The sequence below is a fragment of the Dermacentor silvarum genome, chromosome 11 (assembly GCF_013339745.2).
Source record: "Dermacentor silvarum isolate Dsil-2018 chromosome 11, BIME_Dsil_1.4, whole genome shotgun sequence".
Classification (NCBI taxonomy): Eukaryota; Metazoa; Arthropoda; class Arachnida; order Ixodida; family Ixodidae; genus Dermacentor; species Dermacentor silvarum.
Genome location: NC_051164.1, coordinates 94,562,545 through 94,576,953, shown reverse-complemented (window position 1 = coordinate 94,576,953; position 14,409 = coordinate 94,562,545). Strand labels below are relative to the sequence as shown.

General features: G+C 48.1%; 1 protein-coding gene across 4 annotated transcripts in view; it reads left to right on the top strand.

Annotated features, from left to right (window-relative positions):
* LOC119434041 (tyrosine-protein phosphatase Lar-like) overlaps positions 1 to 14,409 on the top strand; it is a 99,520-nt gene that overhangs the window by 65,465 nt on the left and 19,646 nt on the right. For all 4 annotated transcript variants that reach the window (XM_037701344.2, XM_037701343.2, XM_037701346.2 and 1 more), the window contains 7 exons: positions 3,260 to 3,442; positions 6,275 to 6,474; positions 7,207 to 7,453; positions 8,197 to 8,502; positions 11,568 to 11,681; positions 13,219 to 13,373; positions 13,824 to 14,109. In XM_037701344.2, coding sequence (XP_037557272.1) covers positions 3,260 to 3,442; positions 6,275 to 6,474; positions 7,207 to 7,453; positions 8,197 to 8,502; positions 11,568 to 11,681; positions 13,219 to 13,373; positions 13,824 to 14,109 — 1,491 coding nt within the window. The remainder of the gene's footprint in view (positions 1 to 3,259; positions 3,443 to 6,274; positions 6,475 to 7,206; positions 7,454 to 8,196; positions 8,503 to 11,567; positions 11,682 to 13,218; positions 13,374 to 13,823; positions 14,110 to 14,409) is intronic.

Sequence of the window (14,409 nt, the reverse complement as noted above, 5' to 3'; positions counted from 1 at the left end):
ACCAATCAGGCAGTAGGTGAAGTGCTAAGTAAGTGCATCGAAGCATGTAACACAGGGGGAATGCCACAGTAGCATTCTAACATACAGAAAGCCATCATCCATGTCAAAGTAAAGGAGTAACTCTTTAGCTATAGGTTATGGTCTATTACAGCATATAGGATAGAATGCATACAATCAAAACAAAATTGGCATGTCACAATTATTTTGATGGAAATCTATAATATGCACTAATCTGTAATATTCACACGCTAGGACTAACTAGAATTTGTTCTCTTATTTCCGCTCTCACCTCCTTATTTGATGTGGGTGTGTCCTTGACTCACAGGCTTAATTTTCGTCCTGCGCAATTGTGCTCAACTGCATATGTAGGAATGCGAAATTGCAGTTTCAAGTTATTACTTGAAAAATGTCTTATATGTTTAGCATTCACATTTCGTTTGTCCACCATCATCCATTGCCATGTATTGAAAGCCCTAATATGAGCAAATGGCACTACTATGTTCACTGTACCAAACTGTTCTTGTGGAGCAAACACAGGATTTGTGTTATGAAGCCTGAACTTTGTAGCTTGAAAAATGAAGCTTGTGGCGCTAATGTTGTGCTGGTGGACTTGTGCCATGGGCCATTGTCTGGCAGTGCAACAGCGCATGAATACAATGTGCTACCCAAAAGTTCTGGTAATTTGAAAAGCATGCGCAAACTGAGTGTGGTACACATTTCTGCCTCTAGATGTAGCTGGCAGTATGCCTTGCGGATCAGTGTGCTGAACGAATTGCATCTGAGAAGTATTGTTTTTCGGAGGGTTGTTTTGCAACGCAATGTTTCACTGATTTGGCGCATTTCTTAGCAACCAATATGGCAGACTTCAAGGAGCAAAGGATTTGCATGAAGTTTTGTTTTAAACTTGGCAAAACTGCAGCAGAAACTCATTGTATGCTAGAGGACGCTTTTGGAGTCGGCGCCATGAGCCGAAGTAGGGCGTTTTTATTGCATAAACGCTTCGAAGAGAGTGGAATGTGTATTGATGTCGATGAACGTTCTGGACGCCTGTCAACGAGCACAACCCCGGAAACGACAGCAGAAGTTCGTAAGGCTATCGTTGGAAATCGCAGGCTAACTATACATGATGTCGGCGACATTGTAAGACAATCGTACGGCACAGTTCAGTGAATGTTATCAGATGTTTTGAACATGAGGCGCATTTCTGCAAAATTCATGCCAAGACTGCTCAGTGGCGAACAGAAGCTGCACCGTGTTTCTCTCTGTACGAAAGTGAAGCAACAAGTCAGATACAATCCCCCATTCCTATCCAGTGTAATAATCGGGGATGATGGCTACGATCCTGCAATCAAGCAGCAGTCGTCGCAGTGGAAGTCGCCAAATTCCCTGCGGCCGAAAAAGGCACGTCAACTTCGTGGCAATGTGAAGTCCATGCTCATTGTGGCTTTTTTCTTTTTTTACCTACATGGCATTGTCCACAAGGAATTCGTACCTCCTGGACAAACCATGAATAGCGAGCTTTAGTGGGACGTTTTGAGGCGCTTAAGAGAGAGCATTCATCGCAAACGTCCGGAGAAGTGCAAGAACAACTGGCTTCTTCATTCACGACTAGGCGCCCGCTCTCACATCACTCGTTTTTCGACATTTCCTGACTTCCAAACAAGTCACAGTACTTCTGCACCCATCATATTCACCTGACCTCGCCCCTTGTGAATTTTTTTGTTCCCAAAGGTGAAGTTGAGGCTGAAAGGACGTCGGTTTCACACTGTTGAAGAGATCCAGTCAGAATCGTAGGCAGTCCTCAACACACTGTCGCATGGAGAGTTCCACGAATGCATGGAATCGGGGCAGAAATGCTGGGATGGTTGTATACATGCTCAAGGGGACTACTTTGAAGGAGACAGTGCTAATTAAACGCTATGATCAACACATATTTTTAACGGCTGAATTCTCTGAACTTTTGGGTAGCACCTCATACGTAGCGCAAGTAATCGAGTGTAAGCAAGAATAGATAAAACAGTAGATGATAATGACCACAAGAATATAAGTTCTAGCTGATTAGGTATAACTGCTGTACAGTGGAATCTCGTTGATATGATCTTCACGAAAACATCCGAAAGTCATATCACACAAATCAAGTTCCGATAAGTTTGAAAATAGGCGTACACGGTGACAAATACAATAGCAAAAGTTCGTGTTTCGTTGAGTGATACTGCTCCGCATAACACATTATGCAGAGCGCCATCATTCAACGCCACACGAACCGCAATGAACACACTTTTATTCAGCAACGTTGAAATGGCTCGTCAGTTCTTGCTGAACTTTCACCCATGTCTGTAAAATGCTCTTCTGGAAGCGGAAAAAAAAAAAAAAACGCCATTCCCTCACTTAACTGAGTAGCGGCGCAGAGCCGCAGCATCGTTTTACTGCTGGCTGAGCTCCGCGTGCGTTTTTGCTGCAGTGCGGCTGGGGCTTAACACATTGTCAGTCGTTGGAATGTTATTTAGGCTGTAACCCTGGGATATAGAGCTATGAGTTTTAGAAAAGTTTGGTTACTGGCATGCTTTCACTATTAATTAGGGGTGTCCGAGTGCTCAAATAATTCGATTATTCAACATCGCTCGAACTTGCCGGGGGCCTGTCGATTTGAAAAGTCTGTGCTGTCGGCACCGATGACCGCGCGGAGCGATGCCAGGTGACATGATGCGCATTTCCCACTTTCGTCCATCGTGCAGATTGGCCTTAACAAGCTTACAATAACCCACAGAAACCACCTGCCACAAAGATGGAAAAACCCTCCTGTTTCTTGGAAGAAAACTGGAAAGTAGTACTTTCTAAGCAGTAGAATCCTCAGCTTCAGAGGGGGAAAAGCACTTAATTCTATTTGACAGACATTTTATCGATAAATAACATTTTACGAACCTTCGTATACGAACTGAGTTGTTATCAGTGCTGGCATACGAATTTAGTGTTCCCTTTAGCATGTGCCGTCTTGTGTTTTTGCACTATATTTGGAATCACAAAGGTTTCTGTTCAATTTTCTGATATTCGGTTGGCTTTCTTTTCGTGATATTCGGTTCGAAATCTACTATTCGGTATTCGTACACCCCAACTATTAATTTAATTTATTAGATGAAGCACCGGTACAGTGCACTAACTACCATTCTTACTCGTGTGAGACTCACCCTTGTGTGCTTTGCTTAGGGACGTTAAACCCCTTAATTTGATTTCGATTTAATTTTGAGGCCTTGTCTTGCAGTTGATGTCTACACCTTTGGATGAAGATGGTCCCTACATAGCGGCAGCATTTGTACGCCAGAACATGCCTGAACGGTTTGTTCTGGGGGACTTGAAAGTGAACGGTGGTTTCCGAAACCGCAAGCTACAACCGTACCGGCGGTACCGAATTTTCGTACGAGCTGTTGTGGACACTCTGCAAAAGGTGAGATTGTGGTGAGAAGTTGACTGAAGCATGCCTTTCTGTAAAACATTTGACTTTAGAATGTCTGTTAACTTTCTCTTTGCTAGTATCTGCAGAACATTCACACCTTGGCCATGGGGGCTATATCCGACAGTCACCTATGGACTGTTGTAACACAGAATTCTCCTCTTCCAGGCCCAGGAAATTAACCCCCAGATTGCATTCATCATCGTCTTGTATTCTTAAAAGCAAAGTGCTGTGGTAGCGCAGTGGTTATGTCATTCTGCTGTGAGCACAAGGCCACAGGTTCGATTTTTGGCATATGCAGTCAGATTTCAATGAGGGCAAAATGCAAGAGCGCTCACGTACTCTAGGTGTGTGTCAAAAAACTCCCAAGTGGCCGAAATTCATCCGCAGTTCCCTATTACGACATCTCTGCCATTTTGGGGCGTTAAACCTTGCAAGTTTAGCTCTAGTTAATTAAAACAAGCATCAAAGTCTTTTAGCTCTCTATGTTTCTAAGGCATTATTAAAATGACTAATTCGAACAATTACTTAGGTTAATTTATAATTTAGGGCAACATTTAAGGCAGAACAACTTAGCCAAGAACAGGCCGTGAGTAAACATTCATGAGCATAAATAGCTAGAACATGTTAACATTCAGGTTTCCTTGTATGTATGTATGTTGTCGTGTGCTACTAGATGACTGCACTGACCAGGTAATTGATGGCCACTGATGGACCCAGTCACTGGTCAATGACTGAGTCTTTGGTCATTGAGTGGGTCTAATTGATGGCCACTGATGGACGACCCGATCACTGGTCAGTGACTGAGTCTTTGGTCATGGACTGGGTCATCAGTGTAGTCTGTGGCCACGACTGACCTGGTCGGCCACCAGTGACTGGGTCATGCACCTTGTTGAACAGTTGTTCTATCTATATACAGTTAAACCTGCTTATAACGAACCTCCATATAACGAATTCCTGGATATAACGAAGTTTTTCGATTCCCCGCCGTTACTCCATAGAAGCACATGTATTTGAGACCTCTACGTAACGAAGTGGCAGTGGGAGACCCCCTCGATATAATGAATTTTCCCCTCCGACCACCTAGAGATTTCGCCCCAAATTTTGTCATTTTTGCGCGAGCAGCAACCGGAAGCACCTTCTCCGCCGCGATGGAATGTGAAGCGAGCGCACGTGTGCGCGTGCGTGTGCGAGGCGGCCCTGCATCCCTCGACCCCGCGATCTTGCCGCCGCGGGCATGACCTTTCCCCCTCCCTTCATTCAAATCTGATCCTGCCGCTTGCTGCAGCTGGCCTAGCCCGCCAAGCCGGCACTCTCTCCTTTTCCAGCTGATGTTGCCGACACGCTGGTACACGCTGTGGCACATCAGACTCGATGAGCGCGGACACGCCCTGTCAAACGCTGGCGGCGTGTGGAAGCGCCGCTGGAGAAGCGACCGAAGTGACCTTCGTGCTGTTGTCTATCGCTTCAACACAAACGGAGCGCCGAGAACACACAGCACGCAGAAAGCTACGAGCCGCCGACGCACCTACACTGCTAGACTCTGCCCCAACGCAGATCGCTTTCAAGATACGGCCTGCGCGACCGCGCGCCGCCCCGCTATCCCTCCCCCTCGCTCCCTCGCCGCTGCCTCGAGCACAACGGAAGAAGGCGCGCTTCCTCCCTCCTTTTCTTGCGCGCGCGAGATTTAGACGCGGTCGTCGGCTTCCCTCCCACGTTTTCACTCGCACATACAGCATACGGCGCGCGGCGACTGCGTTACCGCCCTTGGTCTTAGGGTACGGCCACGCTAGCGGCAAAAACACGCAGCAAAAACACGCAGCAAAAACGTGCAGCAAAAACACGCGTCAGAAACGCGCGGCAAAAGCGGCAGGAATCGGGGGTCTTGCGGCGTACCGCGCGAAATGGTTTCTGCGGCAAATGCCGCGTGCCGCGAGATGAAGAACCAATCAAGAGCGACGAGGGTGACGTCACGGAGCCATCACAACAGGAACGCCGCCGGGCCGCGCCGGGTTTTCAATTGACGATCGTCGTCTCTCGCATGAAACCACGAGCGCTCGCGGTGTTGCTCGCCGGTTCGGAGAGCGCCGGAGATCTTATCGCGCTGCCGCGCGGCGAGACGCGCGCGTGCCACGGTGGCCTCGCGGCAAGGCGCTGACGCGCGGCAACTTGCCGCTCGCTGCATGACGCATTGAGTTCTATGGGAGCTGTCCAGGACCGGTCGAAAACGACGTAACAGACGGGAAAACGCAGCCCCCGGGAACGTAACAGCGAGGTTCTACTGTAACACTATACGACGCGACGACGCCATCGTGACGCTCGCTCTTCGTTTCCGATGCCTCGCGCTTGTGCGAAACGACACGCGTCCACGCATCCGGTACCTGGTGTGACATTCCGAGGATGAGTGCTTCGACGAAAACGGAAAACGGGTGCGCGTTACAATTGAGGGCGCGTTAAAATCGAGTAAATACGATAAACGTTTATTTTTCGAATTTTCGTGCCGAACCTGCATATACCGAAATCCTCTTTATAACAAATTTTTTCGGGAATTTGTCAATTTCGTTATATCCAGGTTTAACTGTAGGTCGTAAAATGTGAATGAGTGTGATAACTACGCATTTAACAAATCATTTTATTTAAGAGTGTGTCTTATCCAATGTCAAATAATTCATTCTTCTGATAATTCAAATGAAGTTCTGCCATCCTTGCAAGTTTGAATAAACGTGAGTGCACTGTAATTTGAACCGTTCAGAACTGATTGTCTGCATCAGAGGAGCAACACTGTATCAAACATGATTGTATGAACATTCTCTCGGGCTTTTCCAGAACCTATTCACAACAAGCCCATTTTCGGACGAGCTGAGCCTGGAGATGCTGCCGCAGGTTCGGCTTCCCTCGGCCGATGACGTGCCCAATGTCTCACACATCGAGCGTGCCCGCACCGATGTGGGCTGGATCGTCGGCCCGGTGCTGCTCATTGTCTTCATGGCCCTCTTCCTCACGCTCTTTTTCATCCTCATGAAAAGGTCAGAACCGAGTTCACATGCATAAACGCCTATACTTCAGAAGCACTGCACTGCCTGCAACGTCAACGATTGTGGCGTGTGACTTTTAAATCATCCAATGCAGAATGTATAACACTGCCGCTGGAAGTGCACCATGCAGCAAAAAACGTAAGAGAAGAAATAGAACGTGACGTAAACTTCACACACTCCCTCGGCTGAGCTCACTTCCGGACGCTGGTCCATGTAAAGGGAGGGAGTGTTTATATTGGCAGTGGAGCTTGCCTGCTGGAAGCAATTGGAGGCAAAATTAAAATTGAGTAATCAGAATCAGACCTTAAGCCAGTTTGAAAACTTCTTGCAGTAAACCGCTCCCTAGACAGCCATTTACTACAACTTCCGGGGCAGAACCAAAATTTTCGATGGAGCCCTTATAGAGACAAATCGCATGATTGCATGTGCCATTGGTGCCATTATAAAAGTCCACTTGATAAACTTGTTGTAAGGCTTGGCACAGAACTCCAGGCTCTCACCCACTGCAGTAGCTCAGTGGCTGCAGCATTCTTTTGCTAAGCTAGAGGTTGTAGGTTTGATTCCCTCTGCTGCACTTGCATTTCAGTTAGGGAGAAAAACCGCAGAAATGCTTGCGGTGCGCAGTAAAGAAACAGGTGATCAAAATCCAGAGCCCTCCACTACATTATGTTAAATATGTTAAACCCCACGAATCAATCAATCAATCCACTGACCGCTGTGCAGGAGACGGCAGCAGGCCAAGGCGCCTGCGGGGGAGACGACCATGAAGCTGCTGATGAACTCGGGGGACCTGGCATCCTCCCACCCTGGCGGAGTCGGTGGAGCAGGTACGGACCCTGTGGAGCTGCGGCGCCTGAACTACCAGACGCCCGCAATGGTCGGCCACCCGCCGATTCCTGTGAGCCAGCTGGCCGGACACATCGAGACACTGAAGGCAAACGACAACCTGCGCTTCTCCCAGGAGTACGAGGTGTGGGAATGCTCTTTGTTTCTAAGGGACGCCAAAGACGTTAAAATTAAGCCACAGTTGTGAATTGCTCCTTTTGTGGCACTCTCGCTACGTGTTTAGCAACAGAAAGGAAAAAGTGATGACATATTTGTTGAGTTTGTCGGCTGTATCTGTAAATGTACGTCAGTGCAGCGCAACTGCTGAGCTTCGCTAAATGGAGGGCAGCAGTGGCTGTTTAATGAAGCTTGTCACTACTTCAGTAACGCTGCTTAGTCATTCCTGAGCAAGAAATAATAAGGCACTTCTGGCACCCATTAAAAATTTCCAACTTGGAGATAACTTTTAAGCAGCTCGTCATTCCACAAATAGATGAGGAGCGTAACTCTGCACAAGCGGTGTCCGATCATATCCTTATTCTCTACCTTTCTTCTTTTTCTGTGCAGTTCCCAGGTAACCCATGTAGAGTGTTATTGAGAAACAGCGATCACTTCATTCTAGAGGCAGCAGTGTCATCAATACACTATAGTCCAGGAGCAGTGTCAAGTTGTAGTGCAATTGCTAATATGGGGGGGGTATTGTGTGCCTCAGCTATGCGTGCCTCGGCTTAGTGTAGTTCAGCTGTTCCATGTTTGTAGGTCACACATTAAATAATAAAAGAACAAAATTAAAGTAAGGATGCGCTGACACCAGACCTTAAGAATATTATTCACTGACACACTAGAGTCCCTTGTTCTTGCTCACATTTCATTCTTGCACATGCACAGTCTATCGACCCGGGCCAGCAGTTCACTTGGGAGCACTCAAACCTGGAGTCAAACAAGCCAAAGAACCGGTATGCCAACGTGGTCGCCTACGACCATAGCCGCGTGGTGCTGCAGCCCATCGAGGGCATCCCCGGCTCGGACTACATCAACGCAAACTACTGCGACGGCTACCGCCGCCGCAACGCCTACATTGCCACCCAGGGCCCGCTGCCCGAGACCTGCAGCGACTTCTGGCGCATGGTCTGGGAGCAGCACAGTGTCACCATAGTCATGATGACTAAGCTGGAGGAACGAACGAGGGTCAAGGTAAGCAGAGTTTTACCATTCTTGAACGCCAAGGCACGGGTCGTTCAAGTTCCAATTGAAGCAAAGTTTTCACAGACACACCAACTCTCCCAAAATTTTCGTAAAGTTTATGAAGTTCGACTCATTTCACGATTTTACGAATGTTGGGTCAAGTTTTACGAAACGTAATTGCTGTTCTCAAAAAGCTTTAATGGTGTATGGAAAGATGGGACGGTGCAAATGCATGCAAGAAACATATTGTGATGGTAACGGCACTGCCCTCTTGTGGCTGCAGAAGATACAGAGGGGCACTTGCTACGGGCTAGTTTATTTTGACAAGTTCCTGAAGCAGGCAAATTGGTGACAGTGCAGTCATTGAAAAAGTCACAGTGTTGCTTGTGAGTTACTGCCGCTCCAAGTTTGCGGGTGCTTGTGTGCTGTGTCTAGAGGTAAATAATTTTTAATAAAGTCAGGGGTGGGACTCCTACGCCAATTGCACCATTTTGATACAGACGCAGATTCCTGCACCAAACTGCGCCAAACACAGAAAATCGACCGAAATTGCGCCACGCTGTGCCAGAACTGCTTCGCCATGTGTACTCCGGCAGTGACCGCGAACAGCGAGCGGATTTGTTCTCAGAAAAAGAGTGCGGCCATTCACGTTCCGCAGACCGCGCGACGACGCCTCCCTCACAGTTTCTCGTCATTTTCGCGCTTATAACACTGCTTTTCGGCGCTTCCGGCAAGTGGCCGGCGCGCACGCGCGGCCACTCCCGACTGTTGTCACTGCTGTCGGAACGGCCAGGGCAGCTGTATTTAGAGTACTAGAATACGGTAGAGTGGGCTGAGCGGCGTGGCGCTCTATAGCTGAGGCTCAAAACAACGAAAAGTAGGCTTAGGGCACTGCGAGCAAACTAGATATTAGGGAGGCGCTCGCTGCAGCGGGTTCAACCGGCGGGTGTCTCTGTCCCCAGGGGCCAGCATACCGTAAAAATATTTCAATCTGTTTTTATGCCCATATGGGCGAGGCCTGAGCCATTTTGACCTATCGCGAAGGCATATTGGCGGATTTGCAATAAAAAGTCGCAGTGTCGGCCGAAAGGTGAAGCATCGATTGCGATAGCAAATTAGTATACAGCTATGCGAAGTAAGGATAGTTGTTTTATCGCCCGTATAAATTAGTGAACGTTCGCTTACTAACTAAATTAACAAGCATGGTGTCACGCGCACTAGCAAACATGAACACATCACACTCGATGACCGCGGAAACTCGCTGTCTAAATGCTGGAGTGAGAAAGCGTGGCAGCAGCAGGGAGCGAAGTGACCTTCATGCTGTCTATTGCTTGAACGCAAACTGAGTGCCGAGAACCCAGCACATCAGAGGTCTAGCGGCCATCGTCCATCTTCATCGACCGCATTTTATTTATGGCGCGCTCGGGTGCATGTGCATGCGCATGTGCCTTATTCCTCGTGCTGCATGCTGCGAGGTTAGAAAAATAGAAGGAAAAAAGATAGTTTCTTCTGCTCCTGCCATCAGCCTGAATGGTTCCTTGTTCTTTAGCTCGCCGGCTCACTCATTGTTATAGTGGACCTAACCTCGGTCCCTATAAAAGGTATGAGCCGTCCGCGCACCTAGACACTGCCCCTAACGTAGATTGCTTTCAAGATAGGCCCCGCGCGACCACGGGCGGCCGCGCAATCCGCAGTTGCTGCCAGAGTACAGCACCGCTCTGCCCCCCCCCCTCCCACCTTTGTGCCGCCTCTCGCTTCAACGCAAACTAAGCGGCAAAAACACAGCGTTCACGAAACTATGAGCACTCGCACTCTGTCCCCATCGCAGGTCGGTTTCAAGATAGAGCCGCAGCCCCCCCCCCCCCCCCCCTCTCCTTTCCTGCCCCCACGGTACCTTGTGCGCGACCGAAAACGGCGTGCTTCCTCTCTGCCTTCCTCCTCCTTTGGGCGCGCGAGATTGAGTTGCCATCGTCGGCTCACCCTCGCACGCTTTCACTCGCACATGGAGCAATACGGCGCGCGGTGACGATATTATCGCCCCTGGACTTTATACAAAACATCACAGCTGCAACGACGGCAGAAATGCGCCCGGAGTGTCCATATAACTGCTATCGCAATACAGACAGATAAAGAGCTCGACCCACTCTTCCATATTCTAGCACGCTATAGCTATAAAGGGTGCTTCTACGCGCTTTGTGTTGGGTTATTCTCTGTTTCATCGTGGTTTTAAAGTGTGCTGCCGATATTTCATTATTCCACCAAAATTCAGATTGGCCTGCTCCAAGTTGCTCCAAAATGAAATTTACTCTGCTCCAAGCTGCTCCGAAATGCAATTTTGTCTGCTCCAAGGTGCTCCAAAATGCAACTTTACTTGCTCCAAAAATTGCTCCAAAATGACTTTAGGCAGTCCCACCCCTGTAAAGTGCTTATATATCCTACAGTAGGTGTGTGATCAGGAGGGGGGAGGTGTGGTATGTCCCCCTCTACCTCTTTATTTTGTGCAAGTTCATGGGATTTCTGCAAATTTTAATGTTTAGAGGTTGGCAGGTACATTTTTGTAAACCATTCTGCTTTCCTAAAGCCATAAGACATGATGTCTGGACCCATTGCTAGACCTTGACAAAAATTTCTTGGCAGTAAACTTTCTTTGGTAAGCTTGTCGAGGACTAGAGAAGCTTACAAAAAAAAAAAAAAAATCTGTAGAAAGGTAGGAAGTTTGTGCTAATGCATTGATTGCTTGAGCAGCCTTTCCTGTCCTTTTTCTTGTGCCATGAAGGTCACTTCATGGTACTTCACACATTCTTCTATACTGAATGGCAGTTAACATGTCATCCCACTTCACCTGTGCAACCGTAGTCATAATAACAGTGCGGATTCATCTGGTTTCTTAGCCGTGAAAGTGTGCGAGCTGAGGAAACAAGGGCAGATAAAGATACTTAATTAACATTTGTGTCTGCACCATTCGGGAGCAATCAGGATGACAGGAATTTCCAAATTCATTTGCATTGCATGTAAAGTGTTTTTTTTTTTTTTTTTCTGTACATGTCTTTGCATCACAAAACATTTCATTGCAGTGTGACCAGTACTGGCCATCCAGAGGCTCTGAAACCTATGGCCTCATGGAAGTGACCTTAGAGGATGTTCAGGAGCTGGCAACATACTGTATTCGGACATTCAGCCTAAAAAGAGTGAGTTTCTTTATTTTCTAATTTTTTTCTTTTTTTTTCCCCCCCATTCTCCTGCATGATTACTGGTTGTGATAAGTAGGGGTGTGTGAATACCGAATAGTACATTTCGAATCTAATCGATAGAATACAGCATAAACCCCGGTGATACGATCATGGCTGGTACGAATTTCGGTGTGATATGAATTCGTAACATTCCCCAGCCGAAATGCATTGCTCACAATTCTTTAAAAAATCAGCTGTTCTGAACACTTTGCTGCGCCGCTGCGAATCATACGAATGCATGAGCAACATAAGCGGCGGCCGATCCAGCGGAGCGAACTGCACAGACAAGCCGGCACAGCGAGATCTGGGCGGGGTCCATGGTCGCCAAGCAACCGGCTACGTCACGTGGCTGCACAATCTCTCATTGGTCCCTACGTCGAGCGGACTGTACCACATCACAGCCTAGCTGATGCTTTGACTAGCATGAAAGTAGACGAGGACCGCTGCAGCAACGACGACCGCGGCATCAGCCCCAACAGCCGAAATGCTCCCTGCACTCGACGGTGCTGAGGCGTTCATTGGAGTGTGAAAACATTTGTGAGATCACGTGCGCACACTTTTAAGCCTTTGATAAGGCAATCGTTGATGATTTGGGCAAGAAGAAAACGTATACGGATAGTAGAACCCCTTTGATACGTTTTTCAAGGAACTACGGGAAAAAAAAAAGTCGCAGTTTAGCCTGAAAGGTGTAGCAACGATTGGGATAGCAAATTAGTAGACAACTGTACAAACTAAGGATATTAGTTCTATCGGCCATATAAACTTGTAAATGTTCGGTTACTAACTAAATTAACAAGCACGGTGTCATGCGCGCACAGACAGGTAAACACGAACACATATCACACGATGACCACGGAAACTCCCTGTCAAAACGCTTGAGTAAGGAAGTGCGGCAGCAGCAGCGAGCGAATTGACCTTTGTGCTGTCTCTCGCTTCACCGCAAACTAAACGTCGCAAGCACAGGGCATACGAAGCTACCGGCACTAGGCACATTTCGTCAACATCGCAGATCGTTTTGGTGATCAGGCCCGCGCAGGCCTGATCACTTAAGGAGTTGGTCACTTAATGAGTGTGTATAATTTACCTAATGATATCATGAGTAAAACAATTGTTCCATGCTATTGTCGGCTGTGGACAGTGGTGGACATCAAGTGGATAGCACAGCGTAACGCTGCAGGCAGTTTCCATTAGTATGGCATGTAATGAAGTTTGTGGGTGGGCCAGGTGTTGTTTTGGGAAGTTAGCATTGTCATTAACACCCATACATTTGGTGTGTTAACTGTGTCACTGAAAACATTCACATGCTCAACAGCAGTAAGAAATGATCGATACCTTCCTCGGCTTTCAGTGCGACAAGCTTGACTATGAGAGACACAGACCAGTCTAGAGCTTTTAATTGTGTACTACTGTGCATTTCAAAGCCTTTTCTTGCTTTCACCCGGCATTACTCACCGGCTACTTTGCTCACTGGTCGTTCTCATCTCAATCTCACTAGCATGGTTACCTGGAGCGCCGCGAAGTGCGGCAGTTCCAGTTTACAGCGTGGCCCGACCACGGCGTTCCTGACCACCCGACACCGTTCCTCATGTTCCTGAGGCGCGTGAGGGCGATGAACCCGCCAGAGGCTGGTCCCCTCATCGTTCATTGCAGGTAATGTGGCGACACTACATGCACTTCTCCAACTTGTGCTCGTAGCAGCTTCGTGCAGCGATAATGTTTTGTGGGTTTTTCTGCACGATGGTCCGACACAGCTGAATAATGAGAGTTGAGAAAAAAAGTGTTCCAGCCTACTTACATGGTGGCAAATTGAGAACATGTGAGGTACCTAAAGCTATTTGCAGGCATATTTTGATTATATGTGACACCAAATAGACAAGCAGAAGGAGACGCCTTTGTCCTTCGTTGCATTTAGCTGCATCATTAATGATGCAACTGGCCATGAGGTTGCAGATTCCTTTAACAGTATCCCTCATTAGCTCTGGTGTTGCTTTGAGTGGTCAAACTGCATCTGTCAATAAATCAGCCATTGATAATAATGACGACAAGGAGTGCACCAGATAGGCAGCGGTTCAATTCTTGCTTTCTCCATGCTTACAACAGTGCCGGTGTGGGCCGGACGGGCTGCTTCGTGGTGATCGACTCGATGCTGGAGCGCATGCGGCACGAGGGCACGGTGGACATCTACGGACACGTGACGTGCTTGCGGGCGCAGCGCAACTACATGGTCCAGACGGAGGACCAGTACCTGTTCATCCACGATGCGCTGCTGGAGGCCGTGCTGGCGGGCAACACGGAGGTTCCCGCCCGTGCCCTGGCTGCCCACCTCCAGTCCCTGCTGCAGTTGGTGCCCGGAGAGGCCTGCACGGGCATGGAGCTCGAGTTTAAGGTGTGCAGCCTGGTCCACCAGAGACCAGGTCTACTCTGAGTTAATGGGGAGAATAGAATACAGTAGACTTCCATTAATTCGACTCCGGTTAATTCGATCCCGGCCGGCGCCCATGCATTTCTATGGGCCAAAACTTTCGTTATTTCAGTCTTAAAATTAGCCTTCGCTGGTTCATTCGAATTTCAGCAGTTAGCAGGCGCCTGACCCCTCATGGTGACCCCGATAGCGCCCATTTAGTGGCAGCATCTGTCTCGGTGGAGAACTTAGGGGACAGTGAATGCATGGAACCCACGCCATCTC